The sequence below is a fragment of the Cucurbita moschata genome, unplaced genomic scaffold (genome assembly GCF_002738365.1).
Source record: "Cucurbita moschata cultivar Rifu unplaced genomic scaffold, Cmos_1.0 Cmo_Scf00096, whole genome shotgun sequence".
In the NCBI taxonomy this organism is placed as follows: domain Eukaryota; kingdom Viridiplantae; phylum Streptophyta; class Magnoliopsida; order Cucurbitales; family Cucurbitaceae; genus Cucurbita; species Cucurbita moschata.
This window is the reverse complement of record NW_019268612.1, coordinates 201,695-226,459: the sequence shown is the minus strand read 5'-3', so window position 1 is coordinate 226,459 and position 24,765 is coordinate 201,695. Positions and strand designations below refer to the sequence as shown.

At 39.3% G+C, this 24,765-nt stretch overlaps 1 protein-coding gene and 1 long non-coding RNA gene across 3 annotated transcripts; one reads left to right on the top strand and one right to left on the bottom strand.

Moving 5' to 3' along the window:
* Positions 1–3,921: 3,921 nt before the first annotated feature.
* Positions 3,922–8,875, bottom strand: LOC111439569 (tRNA 2'-phosphotransferase 1-like). Its single transcript, XM_023077190.1, has 8 exons — positions 8,698–8,875; positions 8,408–8,521; positions 7,671–7,818; positions 7,265–7,354; positions 6,891–6,945; positions 6,621–6,743; positions 4,571–4,627; positions 3,922–4,486 (listed from the first exon to the last, which is right to left on the bottom strand). Exons 1-8 carry the CDS (start codon positions 8,838–8,840, stop codon positions 4,362–4,364), a joined length of 855 nt encoding a protein of 284 aa, XP_022932958.1. The 5' UTR covers positions 8,841–8,875; the 3' UTR covers positions 3,922–4,361.
* On the top strand, positions 4,856–6,444 carry LOC111439570. Of its 2 annotated transcripts, none has more exons than XR_002709812.1 (3): positions 4,856–4,928; positions 5,006–5,100; positions 5,185–5,789. It is a non-coding gene; the product is annotated as an uncharacterized LOC111439570 (long non-coding RNA). The 2 variants fall into 2 exon arrangements; XR_002709813.1 differs by having other exon boundaries at positions 4,863–5,100; positions 5,185–5,289; positions 5,737–6,444.
* Positions 8,876–24,765: the final 15,890 nt, after the last annotated feature.

Sequence of the window (24,765 nt, the reverse complement as noted above, 5' to 3'; positions counted from 1 at the left end):
TTTTTTTTTTTTTTTTTTTTTTTTTTTTTTTTTTTTTTTTTTTTTTTTTTTTTTTTTTTTTTTTTTTTTTGTAAGAATCAATATTGGCATGAGGTGCAAATAGTCAATTCATATCTAAGATAATGTCATTATCATACCTATCTAATATCATCAACAACCACATATAAGATTGCCTAGACACTATTGCTCTGTCAACTTTCACTCTTTCACAAGTCATCAATATTACTCCGGAGGATGTAGATACCGATAGCTCGTAGCCTAAAGACTCTATTTCAAGTTGAGTTTGACGAACAAACTTAAACGAAATAAAAGAATGTGTAGAGCCTGAATCAAATATAGTGTAAGCATAATAGCCGCACAGAGGTAAAGTACCTGTCACCACGGTACTGACATCCTCCACTACTTTGCTAGTTGCGGCGTAGGCTTTACCTCAGGCCTGATTCTGACAACTAGCACTTGTTTGACCACCAACACCTCCGGAGAAAAAATTCTCTTAATTTTTACTACGTTCGGATATATCGCATTTCGGCACATTCTTGGAGGTCGACGATCAATATATCATGATACTGCCTACTGTTGGGATCCATAAGACATCTAAGTATACTCCGCTTACTCTCCACTCGCACCTGAGTGCTAGAACTATAGTCACTTCTTGGAGTATTTATATCCAATTTAATAACAACTTTAACACTCTTGTTTAAATGCCGACCAAGAAATTGGACCTCTACTAGTATCCATATTAGACTCTTTTGATTTTCACAAAAAATAAATTGGTCCTGCTAGCATATACGTGACACATTGAACCTTGTAGCTTTTCAAGTTGTTCGCGTATCTAAACTTCGTTTCAATAGACTCCAACCACCATTCAGCTGCCTCAAGATCTACCACTCTACTTTCAAAAGTATGTGGTTCACGTCTCATCTCATAGAATCATGAAAGTACCCACTCTCCCCAATCATAAAATGTTTATCATATGGTATTACTTCAGGTGGTGTCGACTAATGTTGTGGCACTGTCGGATTTGGTGGAGGTACTGATGTCTGAACATCCATTCCAGGTACTTCAACAAATGGACTTGCTTGTTTAACCACTAGGGGTATGGGTGCAGTTGGAGTTGTATGACTCCAAAAACCAGCAAGAGCTGCCTGCAATGCGTGATTAACTTGGCTCTGGATCAGTGAATGCCTCGAGAGTAATAATAGTGATCCTTGGATGCAGCTGGTACAATAGACTCTAGGTTCACCTCTACTGGAACAATCCCCTCCAGAGGCTACTCCTCACTCTCCGAGTCCACTTTCAACATACTTGGTTCCATTTTCCTCGATAATACCATAATCTCACACAAATAAATTATTGGTCACAACCAATTCTTATAAACTTTACGTAACACCCTCACACAACTTACTTATATACCACTTACCTAACCGAATGGAGATACAACTGAATCGAACTAGAACTAGAGAGATCCATACTATCCTAGACTGTCTACGGAACCTAAAACCTAAGCTCTAATTCCAACTTGTAACTCCCACTCATGGAAAGACCAAATCACGGAAGTTACTTCCACCAGTAATTCATAGTTTCTTGATCTTTTGTTCGTTAAAAGATATTCCAGATATTTAATAGAAAGTGGAATTATATTTCAACTCTAAGTATAAGTATAATTTTTTATGTTAAGGAGAAAACAAGACTATATTAGATATATATACGCTAATACTCTTCTTCGGATAAGCAATAGAGGTTGCATAATGAATATGACTCCCTTCAAAATTGATTAGGTGACAATTTTTGGATTATGGAAGAGCAGTAAACTTAGTTTACAACGGTTCGATAATTTGAATTATTAAGTATATGCTGAAATTAATCCAAAGAGATTAAATATGTTTAAAATTATGTCCAAGGGAAGGTTATTCCTATATTCTTTTATTTAATTCTAAATAGAACAAGGTATTTGTATGACAAATACAAAGATAAAATAGTGCTAATTAAATATTTTCAAGTGAAAACAATCGTTAACAAATGTTGTTAACAATTTAATTACAAGTAGATCCTAGTCATTAATCGGATAAGTCTCGTCCTCATGGGAGAATTATGAGGTCGACTCAATCCTATTGAAATCTGAATTGTCATGTTAGATAACAAAGTTGAAGGCTTATTACCCTTAGAATAGTTACGAGGGAGGATGACAAATGATAAATACGTTAAAGTCATAAAATCCAGGGATTCGTAGATGTTCTTGATGAGGCTAAACTCATAGGATATAAACGGATCTACAAAAAAAAAAAAAAAAAAAATTATGTACAAACAAGAAGATATAGATCTTCAAAATAGAACTTATGACAAAAAGTCGAAGAGAATGTAGCTAAAGTGATTTTCTCTCGTGTTGAGCATTCTAGAGTCTATTAGTATTTTCTAATTCTTTTTTTTTATATATATATTAGATACGTTAAAAAACGAATATTTAGAATTCTTTTGTGAAAACAAATCTAAGAGAATGCATCTACACAAGATTTATTATTAAAAATCAAAAAGCAAATAAGAGTTCTTTATTCAAATGAATTTAACATATATAAATCTTTGAATAGAGTGTCTCATAACCTATGACTTTAAATAAATCGTAATCAAATTATTAATTGCTTAGGAAATGAGGCAAGCTTTCCATCTAACATAAATAAATATCTATGTTTTAACATCTTGTATGTCAAATATTCGATACAAAATTTCAAAAATGATAATGTATCATTCAAATATGAAATTAAAAGAATAGTATCCTAAGTAGCTTTAAGGGTCGAGAGTAAATGATTAATTATCTTTCTTGAGTGGGAGACAATTAATACATAAATGAGAATTAACGTTTAATATACAGTTGGTTAGATTTATATCGGTTAAACTAATGGTATGACCAATAAGTGTAAAATTAAAAGTTTTGAGAGTATCGATGGATTATGAAAAATTTTTATTTTGTGTATGGAGTTGAAGATTTGATACACTATTTCTTCAAATTTATGTTAAGATTAAGTTTACCTTAGACTTAGATTGTGAAGTATGGTGTAAGAGCTATTTTTGCTTTTAGAGCAACAAATGACTTGTATAGCTATGATAATTTTTTAAATATTTGAAGAATGTTTCAAATGTGATTTAGTCTGTCCGTGATAATGACCAAGATAACTTTTGATATTAGTTGTTGACTTATATAAAATGACTCTATAGGCTAAAGTGTTTGAGAGTCACCTAGAATGTTTAGAACTAAGAGATATGACTCATCTTGTGTAGGGCAAGTGAGATGACGAGTTAGTATAGAGTTTGCCCTAGGACACATGTCCCATCAACTTTAGTGCAAGTGAGAAATTGTTGGAATTTATGCCCAAAAGTCTCAATTTAGGTAACCCGATGTTCCGACAAGGCTCCGCTTAACGGTCTCTTGCATGGCTCATTTCTCGTGCCTAGACCCATCCAAGTTTAACAGCCAAAAAATAGGGGAGAACCCACCTACGCGTGCCTACTGGTGCTCTCGCGAAAGCCTAAGCCGATAATTGGCTAAGGTCCATTCCTGCGCGCGAAGTGCAGCAAGCAATTAGGCCTTGCTTTCATTTGGTTGCTTTAGTGAGATCATATTCTTCCTCAAGCTTGGAGTTGCTCTTAGCTAATCGGAGACCCGTTTCGTTGCCATAATTTCGTAATTGATTAGTTAATTTTTAATAATAATTTTTTACAATTTGAGCGTTGCAAGCTAGGAATACTTCAAAAGGTAGAGTTCCTATTTATTGTTTTTATTTAATTCTTAATAAAATCAAAACATCGCTAAGTTGGTGTCTTCCTTTTTTTTTCCTTTTTTTTTATAATAATAATAATAATTATTATTATTATTATTATTATTATTATTATTATTATCAGAAATTTCATAAATCAAGTCCTGTGGTACAGGTTGCATTACATCAGAATTGTTAACCATACTCTTCACTCACCAACACAAACTGAATCAAAAATGAAGAAATATCATCATACACTTCTTTAGAGGCTGCTTTCTCATATCACTCTCCACAGACTTGGATACTAACTTTCATCGCTTCATGAACAAATCTAAACTTGTTGCCAAATCTTCATGAAAGATCCACCATCATGTTCATAAGAAGGACAGAACTGTTTGCTGCCAACTTAAATGCGAAGACTCCCCAAGTTCGAAATTCATATGAAACCCGAGCTAACCCGAGCTATAAAAGTTAGCATAGGAGAATCTGGTGCAAATCTAATAAGAAATTTCCAGACTAAAATAATGAACGTGTTAATATCTTGTCTCTAGATCTAAACACAATGCAATATTTTCATGAAATGATTGATCATGTACACCATCTCATCCAGGCTCAAAATGGAATTGGTTGTCGATTTGGCCATGACTCGATTTTTTGAAAGTATTTGACTGCCACCACTCCGTCGAAACCTTCGGTCAGAATGACCTTGTTGTCCGACGTGTAAAGCTTCATTCCATCTGAAATACAATGTTTTAGCAAGAAACAGGCATTAGAGATCATCGGTATTATACAAATGAAAATAAAAGAGGGTTCAGCAGTACCATTCAGAGCTTTATTGACATCAAGAAAGATTAAAACATTAACGTTGCGTCTCATACCTGTCGATTTCCAAAAAGAGGAAACAAGTTAGCCTTGGCTCTCCAATTTTAGTTCACTCTAAGGCTATGTAAGGTTTTTTTTTTTCAAAAAAGAAACTTAAAATAAATAATAAACAAATGACAAATAACAAATAAATAAATAAAAGAGAAGGCAGAAGAACAGCCAACGATCTTTGAGGAGAGATTTGTGATGATTGGGGCCAGCTCTGGACTTGAAACTTGGAGGATCCTACGGTAAGGGATTGAGGAAAGAACTGGAGCAAAGAGGCACGAGAAGGAGGGATTCGAATTCGAATTTGAGGTAAGTTTTCGTGGCTATGAACCAAATCTTCTTCAAGTGATTTTACCTCAAATGTTAATGGATTTCCATGATTTCAGTGGCTATAGTTTTGTGTGAGGAAGCTTTACACAATTTGTAAAGGAACTGAGACTTGAACGTACTTGTAGGGAGAGATCAAGTTGAGAGATTGAAGGTTCATTCTCGAGTTTTCTCGAGACTTCGAAACTCAATAATCTCTTCTATTCTTAACGAAATTGCATGATTCTTGTCCCAATAGGTTCGTGGTGAAGTGTGAAGGATTGAGGTGTGTAAGGCCTTCATCAGAGTTGAGGAAACTGGGAGGTTCAAAATACAAAATATTGTTCATGGCTGGAGGTTAGGAGTAAGGAATGATACTGTTCATGCACTGTTGCACAAAACATTGACATTTTCACCCAACTTGGCCGGTTTTTGTCCAATTTCCGATCCAATTTTAATGTTTTTAATATTTTCTCTTAATTTAGAACCTATTGAAAAATTCGAAGAAATTTGAAACTCATTAAGGACCCGAACCGACCATCAAAGTAACAACCGAACTAAATAAGTAGCACCTAGGAACTTCGGATTAAGGTGAGCTTATAGTACGTATTGGAGCATGTTATAGGAAGCATAATACGAAAGTTCAGAACCGAAATGAGCTAATTTTATTGATAATAAGCATGATGAACAGTATGCTCAATTTTTATGAAAATGACGAAATAAACCAGACATGGAACGAAAATGAAAGAGGGTGAAGGTATGCAATTCGAAGAATATCCCATTCTTAACCATCTCTCCCTATCAATTACAGAGTTGTGGAATTGGAATACTGAATCATGAAATTTACTCTTGAGGTGAAATATATACTCCATGGAAATGGATGAATGGGCATCTTTATCCCACCTTTTGCAGAGTTACTCAGTCGGAGAAAGGGAACTGGTGGGTGTGAACTTTTCAGAAAAGTGGGACTTTTACCACAGGTTATTTAACCAAACAGCTTGCATCTACCGGCAATATGGTAAAATTCAAATTCTACAAACTATTACGGAGGGGGCAATCTCTCAAGGATGTCAAGTTCCTTATTTGAGAGCTAAGTCATGCTTGCATTAACACTTTGAAAATCTCCATGGATTACAATTTCTCCAAGTTGCTGCCACTAATGATGAACAATCATGAGACGAATTCATTTATCTAGCCAGTCTACCTACAATTCAACATTCTGGAACTTCTTACAAGATGCCTTTGGTGGAGTTTTACAAGACCAGGAGATACTTTCACCCTCCTTGATGCGTCCCTCATCAGCCATCCATTCAAGAAAGAGACAAAGATCCTATGAAAGAGAGTAATTTGGGCTTTCTATTGGAACTTATGGCAGGAAAGAAATGCACAGATCTTCACAGATAAGCAACAAAGCACCTAAACTTCGCATATAATCTTTTCTTGCTTAAACATGGAAAACGATTTCGTCATTTGTAACTATAGTCTATCGTCCCTCGAGACACATTGGGGGTATGTTTGTAATTATGTACGGTAGGAATTTTTGTAATCTTTTTCATCAGTCAAAGAAACCAGTTTCTATTCCCTACAAAAAATAAATGTATATTTACTAAAGTAGCAAGTGCTGATCAAAGTGACGTCATGGTTTTATCGGAAACATTCTTAAGAAAGCGTAACAATTAGATTTTCTTAACTTACCACTGATAACCTCTCCATCTGTTGGCAAACCATATGAGAAGTGGACATGCAATCTTTTCATGCGTTTCAAACCAGATGCCAGAATTGATTCCAAATTCGTTTTATAAGTACCATGTACGCAAACTGTCATAAAGAGAGGGAGAAAAAAAGTGATTAATTGAATAACAAAATTGGAAGTTTAAAATACATGGATACTCCCATCATGCACATCAAGGAGGAAAGGGTGATATGTGAAAAAAGTAGGAAAGTTGAGGCATCAAACCGCAGTACCTGGAACCTCCTCAGCCGAAAGAATCGGTTTTAATAAACTTTCAGTTTCAACCACCTGCAAAGGATGTTTTTTCCATTCATGATGGTGTACACAAAATAGTCAATCTGATTCCAGTATCACAATCGTACAAGAGTTGAGGAAGTTTTATACAACACTACACCCATTTGACGTCACAAAATAGAATAACAACAGTAACCAGCTGAAACGGATTTTTCATTTCATATATTACTAATAAGTCAATATAAAGAAGAATCAAATGCATTCGACCTAATGTGAAGCAATCAACAATTTTGCAATGAATGATCTTGACTGCCAATCCCCCAAGACTTTCTAACAGTAATGAATTTGATGGTTTATAAAGAAAGAAAATAACCGTGACAGTATGGCCTTGGTTTGCTCGAATGAAGAGCTCTCCATTCTCTTCCAGGAGGCTAAAACGCTGCTTATTATCCTTCCGAACAGCCTGGCATTGAAGGTAAAAAAAACTACTCGTCAATACTAGATGTTTACAGAAACAAAACTGAACTGAAATTTACAAGTCGTGGAAGAGGAAATAGATTAGTGGAACTAGTTGAGAGAAAAAGGAAGGATAAAGGATCAAAACTGCAGTGTAGAGCAGATGTGAAGTGAAATTTTAATTGAGCTTAGAAGATAAATAAATAGAACAAACAACCTTTAACAGCATTGTTGAGCAATGGAAAGCGTAGGTTGCACATCAGTTTGATTCTACATATTAAAGTCATGCGAAAGCAACTAAAGAAGAAAATTCTCCGACCAACCTCCCTTATGTCATCAACTGTGTGCGATCTCAATGGGATATTGGCAAATGTTGTCAAATTCAACTTTAGCAAATCCTGAAGTTTGACATATCCATCACTCCTCATATTCAAGTTTAACTCAGAAGCCATATGTCGCAAGATGCGTGTTCTGAAGATAAAAGGAGCAAATATCAATCGATAAACATATAAACCATATCACACTGCTATAAAGAACAAATCTTATATGCATTATGCATAACTTTTGAATTCCTCTCAATCATTTACTCGGGCTTATTCATTTTGCACCAGCCAATCATAAACAGTAAGATATAGGAACCCTCACAACAACTTAGCTCAAAATTGTTAAAAAGAACCACCCAAATTTATAAAGATATGGTGACAAGTAACAGCACTACTAGAAATGAATATAACATTAAGACCATGAGACTGTATTCTACTCCCCTTGGAATTTTCTCAAGTTCAACGCAACGTGCATAACTGATTAAAACATTTGATTTAAGCTTTCAATTTAAAGCTTGATCTTCCTATCCTGTGTATCTCCATTCTAGGGAATTAAGCTTCAGCTTCATGAATCACCAAATGTACATATACCTATGCTTCGCCACAAATAACACAACTCAAAATAAAAGAGAATGGACACAGTCTTTCATAAGCTTAATCTAATAAACAATGAGTTTGACAACCAATCCGAGACAATTAACATCTAAACAAGATACCAATGGACGAAATATGCTTACAAGAGTCTACCAAGAGCATCAATTTTGTCTTTACCAGAGCCACCGCCTCCTCCACCGCGCCCTCTCGTGCTCTCTCTGTCACTCCTCATGTCCAAACCTCTTCCTCTTCCATCGCTAATTGAAAAAATCAAAACAAAGAACAAAATCAATAACCATCTCTACGATTTCAAAAAACAACCATAGGAACTCAAGATTCTAAAATATGAAAAACGGCGCAGAGAAAACGATTTAGATTTCCTTCGATATTCCGCCAGTTTCAAAGATGATGATGAAGGAAGGAGCATACTTACCTTTTACTGGAATGAGCAAAAGAAGAAAAGGAGGAGGTATTGCTCCTATCCATGGAAAATAGAGAAGGAGAGATTCTTGGAAGCAAAAGAGGACGGCAGCGCATAAATTTGATGCCGCAGATGGTAACAACAGAAGCCCACATCGGTAAGGGAGGGAAGGTTGAAGACGACGGTGGAATTAGCAATCACATGCTTTGCGGTGTAAAATTGTGCCATTGAGAGATATTATATCCAATGTACACGTGGCATTAAGACCATCAAACGGTTATCAACACACCTGATGCCAATGGGCCAACAATTTCGATTTCCATTAGCCATGGTCCCGTCAGGTAATCACTAGTGAACCAGCTACTAGTTATGGTCCCTCTCCCATAACGTCTCGTATTAAGTATAACCAAGCTTATCAACCTTTACTCTATTGAAACGAGACCAGACCGATCGACCCTAACCATTTATATTCAAAGCGCCAATGCCCTTTCCTATAGAACTTTATGTTTGATCCAAGACAATTTATACTTGAGATTTCGACGCTCCACTTTATCCAATACTAGCATATCGATCCTTAATACTTTACACTTGAAATTACAATACCCAATAAGGATACTCGACCTTGACCATTTATACTTTACTGTTAGGAGTCATTGGTCTAGTTTTCTGTTTCAACTATAGTTCTAGTCTTTAGGGTGTCCTATTCTTTGAGACTCTTAGGATTTTTCTGCTTATATTTTTATGTTTAACTAAAGTTATTTGTGGTTTCTATCTTTTTGTAAAGGCTATATAATGTCATGCTTAGAATTAATAAAACGACACTTGAGATCCAAATCTAATTGTTTATGTTCTCTGCTCTAACAATCTGCCGTTGAACTTATCAATTGGTATTAGAGCCAGGTGGAAAGAAGTTGCAATCTTCAAGTGATCGAGAACATTGAGAGAATGAGTGACGACTGTTGGATAAAAGCCTGAGATTTTCTTATTTAGATTTACACGTTTTAATTAGTTGATTAAATATTGACCGTTTTACAAACAGGCCAAATCGATTACCAATTTAGTTGCCTCGACCATTTTTAGGATAGTTAATTATTTAAAGAACGAATACGGTGAGAAAAAAAATCACCTCATTTTTTAGCAAAGTCAAATTGCAATTCTCACTCTCTTATTTTTAAGCGTTTTATTTTCTTCCAACGACTTTTCTCTCTTCCCGTCGATTTTCCCTTAGAAAAAGAATTTCCTCTCACACCAGAAAAGAATTTCCCTTGCCGATTGTCGGAAAACAACAAGTGGTATCAGAGCCCGATTGAAGCCATCGGTGGAATATCATTGCGGAGGAGCCAACCTTATCAACAGTCAAGTTGAATAGCTCAAGTGGTTAGAGCGTCGACCTAAGGTTCGAATAGAATAAAATGCAAAGCGTGAAAATTCACACATCGTGAGGTCAATCTCGGGCTGGCGTTTCTCTCCACCAAACGCATTGCGCAATTGACCTGGGAGGGAATCAAATCCCGTCGCGTTGGTGTACAACGTGTGTGGGAATCCAACATCGAGAAGCTCTTGAAGATCCCGTTTAAAGGACGGCAAATCCATCGATTATTTTTCAATGCGGATCACGGGGCTCGTCAACAGTATCACCACTCTCGGTAGCCAGCATCAGCGAGACAGAAATCGTGAAGAATATGCTGCAGGTCGTCTTCGATCACCTTGAGCAAGTCGCAACCGGAAGACTGCGAGACAGAAATCGTGAAGAATATGCTGCAGGTCATCCCCGATCACCTCGAACAAGTCGCAACCGGAAGACTGCGTAACGTCGAGCAGCGGAAGACACGCGCGGGAAAGATGTTGATAAAAAAAAGAAGTCGATCGATGGCAGGCCGATCCAGTGCTCGAACTATGGGAAGAGAGGTCACCTAAGCAAAAATTGCTGGAGCAAGCTTAGGAATAAGGAGAAGGACGAGCCAGCTCTCTTCATGGTAAGTGCATCGGTCTTATCTGACGTCCCTAGTTTCGATTCCAAATCCACGGAGGTGGAGATAATCGATGATGGCGTAACTGCTCCTTTGGTGAGCGTAGAACCCGAGCTCCAGCTAGGCGTAGCAAAGGCACTAGCTAGGGAGCCAATTCAACTGAAGGAGGAGTAAGCGTTCGCTTAGATCGACGAGCAGCATGAGCACCGATGATGGGTCCTCGACACAAGGGCAACAAACCATATGACTGGGGCTACGTCTGCGTTCCCCGAGTTCGACTCGGAAATTCGTGGGACGGTGAAATTCGGCAACGGCTCTATCGTCGAAATCGAAGGGCGCGGTACCATCCCGTTCATCAGCAAAGGAGGCGAGCACCGCAAGCTAACCGACGTCTACTTCATCCCGAGGCTCAAGGCTAACCTTGTGAGCCTAGGTCAACTCGATGAGGCCGGCTGCTTCATTTCCATCGAGTGCGGGCTACTCAAAATCTGCGATGATCGACAACGGTTTGTTCACGCAAGTTGAGCGCACAACAAACCATCTTTACATCTTGGAGTTAGAGATAGAGCAACCCGTCAGCCTCTCGGCCAAGACCGAAGAGGTATCTTGGAGGTGGCACAAGTACGGGCACGACAAACTGTCTTTACATCCTGGAGTTAGAGATAGAGCAACCCGTCAGCCTCTCGGCCAAGACCGAAGAGGTATCTTGGAGGTGGCACAAGTACCGACACTTAGACTTTCCTGCTCTAGAAAAACTACAGAAGGAGAAGATGGTGCACGGTTTGCCGGCAATCAAAGGCATGAACAAGCTGTGCGACGGGTGCCTCATCGACAAACAGAGGCGCACCCCCTTTCCGTCTCAGACATCCTACCGCGCCGATGAGCCGTTGGAGCTTGTACATGGCGATATCTGCGGGCCCATCAAGCCGGCGACCCCAGGCGGTAAGACCCTTTTCCTCTTGTTGGTCGATGACAAAAGCCGCTTCATATGGCTGATTCTACTACAAGCGAAAAGTGAGGCGGTTAAGCACATTCAAGCGCGAGCGGAGGCCGAATGCGGGAAGAAAATGTGAGTGCTGCACACAGACTGAGGCGGAGAATTCACCTCAACAAGTTTCAGTAAGTACTGTGATGAGTTCGGTATACAACGACAACTAACGGCGCCCTACTCCCCCCAGCAGAACGGAGTGGTGGAACGCCAAAATCAGACAATCGTTGGGACAGCAAGGTCTTTGCTAATGACAGCCTAGAAGATTTTGGGGAGAGGCGGTAATGATGACCATCTATCTCCTCAATCGGTCGCCAACCCGAAGCCTCGAAGGGAAGACGCCATACGAGGCCTGGTACAACAAGAAGCCGGCAGTACATCATCTTCGAGTGTTCGGCTGCATTGCATACATGCAGGTAGCGCGTCCCCACCTCGCAAAGCTCGATCCCAGGGGGCTGAAAGTTGTCTTCATCGGCTACGAACCAGGAAGCAAGGCGTACAGACTCTATGATCCTGCGGGGGGGCGAGCTCACGTGTCTCGCGACGTCGTCTTCGACGAAAGCATCTTCTAGCAGTGGAATGACGTGATCGAGGCAGACCACAATCCAAATCAATTCATGGTGGAGTACCTCGTCACCGAGTCAGAAGAAGAAGGAGCCCAGCATCAAGAGCCGTCACCGCCGCCAGCAGGTGCACCCCCTGAACCCGTGGAGTTTGCAACACCACGGACTGCAGATTCCACACTGGATGCCAATCACGATGATGATCTGATGGTCAGGTACTGGAGGATGGACAACCTAGTGGAAGGAGGTGAACCACCTGGACGGGCGGCGCGCGAGCTCGAAGAAGTGGCCGAACTGCATACCATCAGTACCGATGAACCGAACACCTTCGCAGAAGCAAAAAGGAACCTGTGCTGGCTGAAGGTAATGCAGGAGGAGATGACATCCATCACCGAGAACCAGACATGGAGTCTGGAGGATATGCAACCGGGACACCGAGCCATAGGGCTCATATGGGTCTTCAAACTGAAGCTCAACGAAAAGGGAGAAGTTGTGAAGCACAAGGTCCGTCTAGTGGCGAAGGGCTACGTCTAGAAGCAAGGAGTGAACTTCAAAGAGGTATTTGCGCCGGTGGCAAGGTAGAATCCGTCCGTCTTTTGCTGGCAATCGCGGCACATTTCTCTTGGGAGGTCCACCACATGGACGTGAAGTCCGCTTTCCTTAACGGAGAGCTGAAGGAGACCATCTACGTCCGACAAGCACCTGGTTTCCTGGACAACGATAACTCGAGTAAGGTACTATGCCTACACAAGGCACTCTACGGGCTTCGGCAAGCACCACGAGACTGGAACACGAAGCTCGACAGTACCCTACTGTCATTAAAGTTTAAGCGTTGTGCCTCTGAGCATGGCATGTACACGCATGGCCATAGCGAGCAGTGACTGATTGTGGGAGTGTACATCGATGACCTCATAATCACTGAGGGCGACATGGAAGTCCTCGGAAGGTTCAAGAGGGAGATGTCAAAGAACTTCAAGATGAGCGATCTCGGTGTACTCAGCTACTACCTTGGCAACGAACTGCAACAGAGTACTACCGGCATCACCATCTGCCAAAGTGCGTACGCGAAGAAGCTGCTGGACACAATTGGGCTTGCGGACAATAACCCTACAAGGACGCTAAAGGAGGCCTTACTCCAACTAAGGAAGACCGACACTACGACGATAGTCGACGCCACCAATTACCGCAGCATTATTGGGAGCTTGCGCTATCTGGTAAACACTCGCCCTGACCTTGCTTTCTCAGTTGGATATGTGAGTAGATTCATGGAAGCACCTCGGGAAGAGCATCTTGTGGCTGTCAAGCGCATCCTGCGCTATGTGGCTGGAACTAGTGGTTGGGGTGTTAGATACAGCGCAAGGAAAGAAAAGACGAAGCTTGAGCTGGTCGGCTACAGTGATAGTACCAACAGGATGATCTACTTCCTCTCAGGCGGCGCGATTTGCTGGCAATCAACAAAACAAAAGGTAGTTGCTTTGTCTTCCTGCGAAGCAAAATACATCGCCGCTTCGACGGCGGCAGCACAGGGGGTCTGGCTTGCGCGACTGATGGAAGAACTCATCGGGAGAGAAAGCGATCCACCAATGCTATACGTGGACAACGAAGCTACGATCTCCCTGAATAAAATTCAGTTTTGCACGACTGAAGCAAGCACATAGAAATCAAATTCCACTACATCCGAGAATGTGCAGATCGAGGCCTTATCAAGATTGACTTCATCCGAACAGAGGAACAGCTTGGAGACATCTTCACCAAGTCTCTGGCACGAGTAAAATTTGAGGAACTACGTTCAAAGATCGGAGTTCAACTAATAAGGTAGATATACCACAGGTTTTAGGAGGAGATTATTAAAAGCCTGAGGTTTCCTTACTTAGATTTACACGTTTTAATTAGTTGATTAAATATCTTCCTTTGACCGTTTGACAAACACGTCGAATGGATTACCAATTTTGTAGGTGGTCATTTTGGAGGAAATGGCACAAATTTAGTTGCCACTCTCCGGCCATTTTTAGGATAGTTAATTATTTAAATAGGTGAATCTGTTGAGAAGAAAAAATCACCTCCTTTTTTGCAAAGTCAAATTGCAATTCTCTCTCTCTCTCTCTCTCTGTTATTTTTACAGGTTTTATTTTCTTCCAACGACTTTTCTCTCTCTTCCCGTCAAACGATTTCCTCTCACACTAGAAAAGGATTTCTCTGACCGATTGTCGAAAAACAACAACGACAACACATTAACGAAAATTCCTCACTTCGATGGTCACTATGATCATTCGAGTGAATTGATGGAGAACTTGCTTAAAGCAAAAGGCTTATAGAGCTTGGTGAATGGTTTTTTGGAACTAGTAGGAGGGACAGAATTGACTACTGCACAACAAGAACATCTTGACAATGTTAGAGTCAAGGATCACCAGGTAAAGCATTACGTGTACCAGGCAATTGATCGAACTGTCTTTGAACAAATCTTGGACCGTCACACATCTAAGATTGTTTGGGACTCAATGAAGAGAAAGTTTGGTTGAAACCAAAGAGGGAAGAAATCACTTCTTAATGCATTAAGAAGAGAGTTTGAGGTTCTGGAGATGAGAAATGATGAAACCATCACTGAGTATTTTGCAAGAGTGATGCAGGATGCTAATAAGATGAGAGCAATGGAAAGGAAATGCCAGAAAAGAAAATTGTAGAAAAAATCCTACGCACCCTAAAGGACAAATTTACGTACATTGTAGTATCCATTGAAGAATCAAAAGATACTGATACTATGTCCATTAATGAGTTACAAAGTTCGTTAGTGGTGCATGAACAGAAATTTCGACGCCCCAGCAACATATAAAGAACAGGTGCTGAATGTTGTAGGTCATCAAGTAGAAACAATAGAGGGAGAGGAACGTACAGAGGAAGAGGGCGTGGAAGAGGGAGAATAAATTTCAACAAAGCAACTATTGAATGTTATAAGTGTCACAACTTATGACATTTTCAGTATGAATGTCCAAAGTGGAAGAATGAAGCAAATTATGCTGAGCTTGACGAAGAAGATGAGATGCTGCTGATGGCCTATGTAGAACTCCATGGATCAAGGAGAAGTGACGCCTGGTCTTAGACTTAGGTTTCTCAAATCACATGTGTGGTAATGAAAACATGTTTTCAAGCTTAAATAAAACTTTTACTCACAGTGTCGAGCTTGGAAATAATACCAGAATGAGAGTGTCTAGAAAAGGTACTGTAAAATTATTTTTGCAAGAAAATTGTTATACCATTAGAGAAGTATATTGAACACCTGAACTCAGAAACAATCTTTTAAGCGTTGGACAACTTCAGAAAGAGGGAGTAGATGTACTGTTTAAAAATGGAGTACGCAGTATTTATCATCCACAAAAGGGGAAAATAGCAAAATCAATTATGAGTGCAAACCGAATGTTCAGTTTGCTTGCGGAGTCATAAATCACAACAACTGAAGGGAGCTACCTCCAAGTCTCTAATACAGATCAATCAACACTTTGACACTATCGTTATGGTCATCTCAGCTACAAAGGCCTTCGTAATTTGAAACATAAAAAAACATGGTGGAAGGTTTGCTGCAAATTGTTGATCCAAGCATCACTTGCAAAGCATGTATAAAGCGCAAACAACATCGAACTTCGATTCCAAAATGCAGTCAGTGGAGAGCAACTGAAAAATTGGGACTTGTTTATGCTGATTTGTGTGGTCCGATTATGCCGCCTTCAAGCAGCGGAAAAAGGTATGTGTTGTGTTTTATATATGATTTTTCTAAGAAGGCATGGATGTACTTTCCTGTTGAAAAATCAGAAACATTTTACCATTTTAAATGTTTCAAAATTCTAGTGGAAAAAGAAGTTGAAATGCCCATAAAATGTCTGAGAACAGATAGAGGAGGAGAATTCAATTTGGCAGAATTTAATGACTTTTGCAAGCAGCATGGAGTGAAGATACAACTGACCACAGCTTATACTCCACAATAAAATGGAGTAGCTGAATGCAAATGTCGTACAGTGATGAACCTGGTAAGAGCTGTGTTAACAGAAAAGAAAGTACTAAAGAGATTCTGGCCTAAAGCTGTTGTGTGGGTGAATCATGTCTTAAATCGATCACCAACTCTTGTAATAAAAGATGTGACACCAGAAGAGGCTTGGAGTGGAGTAAAACCATCAGTTGACTATTTTCAAGTTTTCGGATGTGTGGGATATGTTCATATTTTAGATGCTAAGAGGAAAAAGCTTGAAGATAAAAGTGTAAGTTGTGTTTCATTTTGAATTAGTGGTGAATCCAAAGGGTACATAATGTTTGATCCTATTGCAAACAAAATCATAGTTAGCCGCGATGTAATTTTTTATGAGGATCATGAATGGGATTGGAAAAATTCTAAAAATGAAACTGATTTAGATTGGGAGAAAGCATTGAAATTTTAGAAGACACAGAACAATACACAAGTTCAACTTCATCGATTAACTCAGATGGTGAAATTGAACCTGCTGTTGCACTTGCTGCTGAACCTACTACTACACCTGCTATTGAAATTGAACTAGGTTTGACTATAAGGGAGGGTAAAAGTAGACGCCCACCTATATGGTCAGTTGATTATGTTTCCGGTGAAGGTTTGTGTGAAGAAGATGATGTTAACATGATATTTTTTACAAATTCAGATCTGATAAAATATGAGGAGGCGATCAAAAACTCAAAGTGAAGGATTTCCATGGATAAGGAGATTAAATCCATTGAAAAAAATCAGACTTGACACTTAGTAGCTATAACGATACACCTTCCAAGGGAGGAAAAAAACCGCCAAAAATCTCACGATTTTCGGCGGGATCCACTTCGACTCCCTTAAACCCTAGGAGTGGCCGCCTCCTTTAGGTAGGAGCAGACGCCAGTGTACTTCGGAGAAAGGAGAGGCAGACGCACCACCGGAGACGAACGAACAATGACGCTTCCACCTGTGACAGTAGCCAAGCTCCACGATTAAAGTTGTCGAGGCTTTCTAACGAGGAAGACGAAGCGGTAGGCATGGGTCGACCCTCGGCATTCTGCGAGTCGTCTCAGCCAGCATGCAGCCCGCACCTTGCAGGTCGCACTCGAACACCACCCCTGGGCCCCGTTACCTTTCGGCCCAAACCGTAGGCACGCCCAGAAACCCTGCGCCGACAGTGTTCTTCGCAGCCATCGGTTTCAGCTCCATCGGCGGCTCCGTGCACTCCCAGCTTGGCAGTGCGGCTCAGCTTGGCGGCTCGACATCCGAATAGTATACCGATTCCTAGATTTTCGACCTTCTAGAGCCATTCCCACTCTTGTTTCAACTATGTGAGGTCAGTATAACTCCATTTTGACAAAATGGCTTGCGATAGGGACATACCTTGGTAGCTAGGCATAAGGGTTAGTTGTGAAAGGGCTCTAAGTGTATCATGTTATCTTATAGGAGGTAGTTAGACTTTGGAGTTGGTGTTGTGGGTGACTTCGGCCAAGGCCAAGAAGGTAAGTAACCTTACTGTTGCCGTTAGTTATGTATGTATGTTGGTGCGTGCCCTGTGGCCCTTGCATGCACCATGTGTGTTGTTGATGTATGCTAGGTTAGATGTTTCTTGAAGTGGAATGCTATGTATGCCATGTTTATGTATATGTTTCTTGCAGTGGAATGCTATGTATGCCATGTTTATGTATGTGATTCTTACCGTGAAATGCTATGTATGCCATGTTTGTGTATATGACGTTTGTGACACGGTTTGCTACCTTGTATGTATGAGCTTGATTGACATGTCATGATTGTAATGAGAACCCCGCATGCCATGAATGTGATGACTAGTATGCTATGATATGCTTACCCGATGTTGACCCAATTATGCTATGTAATGCGGTGAGGGGATGGAACGTTGTATGTATAATGCCATGGAGGTAAATCTCAAGAACCTCATGCACGATATGGTTATGTACCTGGGGCACTCCCCGTTATGCTACTCATGATAAGGACGCGTATATTCAATATTGTATTCGCCATGATATCATGCAGGCCCTCCTTTATCCGTGGCGTCTAGTATTGTATGTCATACATACCTGACCAAGCTAAGCCCAGGGAGTTTGCTTGCGAACTCGCTTGGTGGACCCACAGTCATACACGTGGGCCATGTGTGGGAAAGTACCATGCATCCACCCCCACCCGGACAAAGCAAGGGCCTAAGGCCATGGGAAGGAATGGAAGACAGACCCCTCTCTCAGTTTCTTTCTTTTAACACTTGTGCTCATGTAGGTGTATTATGTGCGACATGTATATGTATTGTGTGCGACTGCTTGTATCCGGATGTATGATTATATGCTTAGCCCCAACAGTGGGCGACTTACTAGGTATTTTATATAATACTCAAGCCACGTGCTACTCATATTTTTAGGTAATGGAAAGGCTCCCATGTACAGCTGACGGTGGATGCTGCGAAGGCCATAGAAATCTTGAGAAGAGTTTGTAGTGTCCTAGGCGCCTTGTTGGATTTTTTTGGTTCATAGTTATTGAAATTGTTTCCTCTAGTTCTCTGTTGTTTATTTCTAGGCTAGGTTGTCGTTATTGATTTCCCCAGGTATGAACTGCTTATAATAATGAACGCATTGTCGTTATTGAGACTGTCTTACATGAACTCTTGTTCTGTTGATTATGCAAGTATAAGGTAACGTCACTAATTAGTTTAGAGAAAATTAGGGGCGTTATAGTAGCTCTACCTGCTGGTGCTAAGAAAATTGGGGTAAAATGGATTTATAAAACTAAGCTAAATGAGCTTGGAGAGGTTGACAAATGCAAGGCAAGATTGGTGGTAAAAGGATACACACAAGAGCATGAAATTGATTACACTGATGTTTTTGCGCCAGTAGCTAGAATGAATACTGTGAGGATGATCATAGCTTTTGCAGCTCAGAAAGGCTGCTAACTTTATCAGTTAGATGTAAAATTAGCTTTTCTACATGGAGAATTGAAAGAAGATATCTTTGAAAGAACAACCAAGAGGATATGAAAAAAAGGGGAGTGAACATTTGGTGTGTAAGCTCAACAAAGCACTCTATCGATTGAAACAGGCACTTAGAGCATAGTTCAGCCGATCGAATCCTACTTCATTAAAGAAGGTTTTGAAAGTAGTTCTAGTGAGCATACACTCTTTGTTAAAAGGAAAAAAAGTAACATTTTGATTGTAAGCTAACAAAGAAAAAAAGTAACATTTTGATTGTAAGCATATATGTTGATGATCTTTTGTTTACTACCAATTGATAAAACATTACTAGGAGAATTTAAATGTTCTATAAAAAAGGAGTTCGATACGACTGATTTAAAACAAATGAGGTTCTTTCTAGGAATTGAAGTAATACAACGATCAGATGATATTTTTATTTGTCAAATGAAGTATACAGCTGAGGGTTTGAAGCGATTTGAGATAGAAAATTACACCCCTGTCTGTAATCCCATTGTTCCAGAACAAAAAAAATTGGTAAAGATGAAAATGGCATTAAAATGGATGCAACTTTTTTCAAACAGACAATAGGAAGCTTGATTTATCTCACTGTCACTCGTCCTAATCTTATGTTTGTTTTCAGTCTAATAAGTCGTTTTATGGCTTGTCCAACGCAACAACATTTTGTAGTAGCAATAAGAGCTTTGAGGTACTTGAAAGGTACAGTTAACTATGGTGTATTCTACAAAAGGGGAGGAGTGAGTGATCTGATAGGTTTTACTGATAGTGACTATGCCGGCGACATAGAAGACCGCAAAAGCACTTTAGACTATGTGTTTATGATGAGTGAAGGAGCAGTGGCTTGGTCACTTTATCAACCACAGAGGCAGAGTTTGTTGTTGCTACTGCATAAGCATGTCAAGATGTTTGGATGAGAAGAATACTCAAGGAGATCGGTTCTTTATAGACAGAAGGAACCAAACTTATGTGTGATAATGCTTCAACTATTAAGTTGTCAAAAAATCCGGTTCTACATGGTCGTTCTAAGCACATAAGCGTGAGATTTCATTTTCTTAGGGATCTTACAAAAGAAGGCACTGTCAACTTAGTGTTCTGTGGTACTCGAGATCAACTTGCTGATTTGTTGACAAAGTCTCTCAAGTTGGAAGCATTTCAGAAGCTACGTAACGAACTTGGTGTACGTGATATTTCAGACTTCAACTAATTCTTGTAAAAAAAACTAGAATAAGGTTAAGGGAGGAAATGTTATGAATCACTGGTCTAGTTTTCTGTTTCAAATATAGTTCTAGTCTTTAGGATGTCCTATTCTTTGGGACTCTTAGGATTTTTCTGTTGATATTTTTATGTTCAACTACTTTACGTTATTTGTGGTTTCTATCTTTTTATAAAGGCTATATAATGTCATGTTCATACACCCTGCAGTGGTGTATAAGGTTTCAGATTTTTGTGCCACGTGCTACCACCATAGCAACCTTCACAATCTTCCACGAACTCTTCCCAAACTCTATTGCAAACTTGTGTTATCCAACTGACCAATAGAGATTAGGTTCTTCTTGAGACTAGGAATATATCTGACATCCTTCAAGGTCCACTGATTTCCTGCCGGAGTTCTTATGCAGACATCCCATTTTCCTTCAATCTTCAAATCTTTGTTGTCGGCAAGATACACCTCGAAATTTCCAGACTTGAAATTTTGAAACAACTCTTTATTTGAAGATGAATGAAAAGATGCACCTGAATCCAAAATTCAGGATTCAATCGGCACGCTGAGGATTAAAGCATTCTCAATGTCTTCAGCTGAATTTACCGAATTATCATCATCCTTTGATTTGTGATTCTGCTTTCTCTTTGTACAATGTGCCCGAAAGTGACCTTTTTCTCCACAACTCCAACACTTTCCATTTGGTTTGTTTGGAGATTTTACTTGGTTTCTTGATTTTGATCGTCCATTGTTTAGGCCCTTTGATTTACTTCTTCCCTTTCGATCAACGCTGAGAGTAGTGCCTAATGAATCTCCGATTTTCCGTTTGCAAATACTTTCGCTGAGAACTACATCTCGAATTTCATCAAACTTCAATTTATCAAATCCTCGTGGACTGTTAATTGCGGCAACAACAGTATCCCATGACTCGGGTAAAGATGACATCAAAATCAACGCTTTAATTTCATCCTCGAAATTAATTTCCACTGAACTCAATTGACTTACAATCATATTGAATTCATTTATATGACCAGCAATAGATCCACCTTCAGACATTTGTAGATTGAACAGTCTCCACATCAAATACACCTTATTCATAGTCGACGGTTTCTCGTACATATTCGACAACACCTTCAACAGATCTGACGTTATCTTCTCCTTGATGATGTTAAATGCCACGTTTCTGGAAAGCGTCAATCGGATCAACCCTAAGGCCTGACGATCCTTGAGCTTCTACTTCTCCGTGATCATAGTATCTGGCTTTATCCCCAACAGGGGTTCGTGAAAATCTTTCTAGTACATATAATCTTTAGTCTGCATCTTCAAAAAACTGAAATTAGATCCATCAAACTTTTCAATTCCAATCTTTGAAATTTCCATCTTCTCAGAACGTTGTAAATTTCGCCTCGCTCTGATACTAGTTGTTAGGATCGCTCAACAACGCACACACTCAATCACACAAAGAATAGGAGAGAGAAAATTCAAGAGAAATATTGGCTAAAGGTTTTATTAATGATTTCAGGTATGTACAACAAGAAACGATATAGGGAGAAAGAAAAGTACATGAGAACACTAATGGGTATATATGGTTATAATTTACTAAATATAGCTTCAGAGATTTAAAGTATGACATGTAATCTAAAAAATATATCTCTATCAAATTTTTACCAAATATCTATAGATTTTTACGAAATATCTTCCAAATATATCTCTACTAAATCCAGGCATCAGACTCTATATCCCAACAATTTAATACTCGAGCTTGACAAGAAATTAAATACTCGATTTTTTCTTTTAAAGTCAAACTTCTGTAATTTTATTGAGTGCCTTACCGGTCGAATTTGAGGCTGTGGTAGAAAAAAACATGCTAAACTTATGTAACTCAAGAAAAATATAAAAGAAAATAGTGAAAATTTTGAAAAATTGGTCAAAGTCAATCCAAAGGGGTAAATCGGTCATTTTCTTGATAGAGAGTTAGGGAGAGAGTCGAAATCTGCTTTAAACTGCCATTTGTAGTATGAATTTCCCCAGAGTTCAACAAGAATTTCTCCATGATCGGGAGAGAACCATTCTGGACTTTTGAATCACTCAATTCCATCAAGAATCGATAAATAACGGAAGGTATGATTTTTAGGTTCTTGATTCTAGATTTTTTTCAAATTCAAGAGTTCTTCTTGGAATTAGGTTCTAAATTCTTAGTATGTTACTTCTGGAGTGATTTTGCACAAGTTTTAGACCCAAAGGTGGTGTTCTTGTTAAAGATCACGTATTTGTTTAGATTGTTGTCAGTTAGTATCTAATTAAATCTCCGTTAAGAGTTAGATTTAGTATTTTGATTTGATTTAATTTTGATTTGATTAGATTTTGTTTTGATTTGTTTGCTGGTTTGTTACTAGATTTTTCTGCAGATTTTTAGGTAGATTTTCTAAATATCTTTTTGTATTCTCTTGTGTATATATATAGAACATTCTTGCTATTCATAATTCAATCTTCTCATCAACCATTCAATAACTCAATCTTTCACTAACAATTGGTATCAGAGCTATCTTCTTAAGGGATCTATGAGATCAAGATGGAGGGAGAATTTAGTTTTTCACTGTTGCACCACCAGTCTTCGATGGAGACAATTATCAAATGTGGGCAGTTCGTATGGAGACTTATTTGGAGGCCTTGGATCTTTGGGAAGCAATAGAAGAGGATTACGAGGTCCCTCCGCTTCCAGCAAATCCTACTATAGAACAAATCAAATTACAGAAGGAAAAGAAGACAAGGAAATCAAAGGCGAAAGTTTGCCTATTTGCCGTTGTATCTCAAATGATCTTCATGCGAATAATGTCCCTCAAAACAGCAAAGGAAATCTGAGATTATCTCAAGGCCGAATATGAAGAAGATGAGAGGATTCATGGAATGATTAGGGATTTCGAGTTGTAGAAAATGAAGGAGTCGGAGTCGGTGAAAGAGTACTCTGACAGAATTCTCAGCATTGCCAACAAGGTGAGATTGCTTGGTTCTATTTTAAATGATTCCAGGATCGTTGAAAAGCTACTAGTCACTGTTCTAGAGAAGTTTGAAGTCACCATTACTACTCTGGAGAACACTAAAGACTTGTCAAAGATTTCTCTTACAGAGCTCTTGAATGCTTTACAAGCACAAGAGCAAAGGAGGTCTATGAGGCAAGAAGGGGTGATTGAAGGTGCCTTACTTGTTAAGCATCAAAACAGCCGCAGGTATAAAAACAACAAAAATTTCAAAATCAATTGACGTATGGAGATTCATCTGCCAATTATCAAAAGACAAAAGGAGGAGGTTTCAAAAAATCCTATCCACCTTGCCGCCATTGTGAGAAGAAAGGTCATCCACCATACAAGTGTTGGAGAAGACCTAACGCCTTCTACTCCAAATGCAATCAACTTGGATATGAAGCTGTGATCTGCAAAGCCAAAGATCTGGTGAAAGAAGTAGATGCACAGGTAGTTGATCAAGAAGAAGAAGATCAATTGTTTATGGTCACTTCTTCCTCAAGCAAAGAATCAAGCGAGAGTTGGTTGATTGACAGTGGGTGCACAAATCACATGACATATGACAAGGAGTCTTTTGAGGAATTAAGAGACACTGAACTCAAGAGAGTAAGGATTGACAATGGTGAACACTTGGAAGTTAAGGGAAAAGATACAGTAGCTATAACAAGCTATGAAGGTACAAAATTTATTCTAGATGTTTTATTTATGCCTAAAATTGATCAAAATCTCTTGAGCGTTGATCAGTTACTTAATAAAGGCTATAAAGTGTTGTTTGAGAATAAGCGGTGCTTGAACAAAGATGCTAGTGACAAAGACTTGTTCAACGTCAAAATAAAAGGAAAAAGCTTTGCTCTAAATCCAACGGCCTTTATATCCAGAGCTAGTGCCACTGGGACTTGGCACAAAAGACTTGGGCACTTTCATCATCGAGGTTTGCTTCAGATGCAGTCAAAGAAGCTGGTAGAAGAACTCATTGACATTGATGATAACATGCCTCCTTACCGTGCTTGTCATTTTGGGAAGCAACAGAGGCAACCCTTTCCTAAACAGGCATGGAGAGGCTCAAAAAAGTTGCAACTGGTTCATACTAATCTTTGTGGTCCTCAACGAACACCATCATTAAATGGTAATCTTTATTACATTGCTTTTATTGATGATCTAACAAGAATGTGTTGGATATTCTTGCTGAAGCAAAAGTCAGAAGTTGCGGGTGTATTTTGGAAATTCAAAGCCAGAGTTGAGAATGAAAGTGCATGCTTGATTCAGACTATAAGATCAAATAATCGCAAGGAGTACACTTCAGAAACTTTTAACAGATTTTGTGAAGAGGCTGGAATTGAACATCAATTGACAGCACCATACACTCCTCAACAGAATGACGT

Coding starts and splice junctions, on each gene's coding strand:
- LOC111439569 (XM_023077190.1), bottom strand. CDS start 8,840: ATGTGGGCTTCTGTTGTTACCATCTGCGGCATCAAATTTATGCGCTGC. Junction 7,355..7,670: donor CAGTTGATGACATAAGGGAG/GTTGGTCGGAGA, acceptor CTTCAATGCCAG/GCTGTTCGGAAGGATAATAA. Junction 6,744..6,890: donor TTCGGCTGAGGAGGTTCCAG/GTACTGCGGTTT, acceptor TCTTTATGACAG/TTTGCGTACATGGTACTTAT.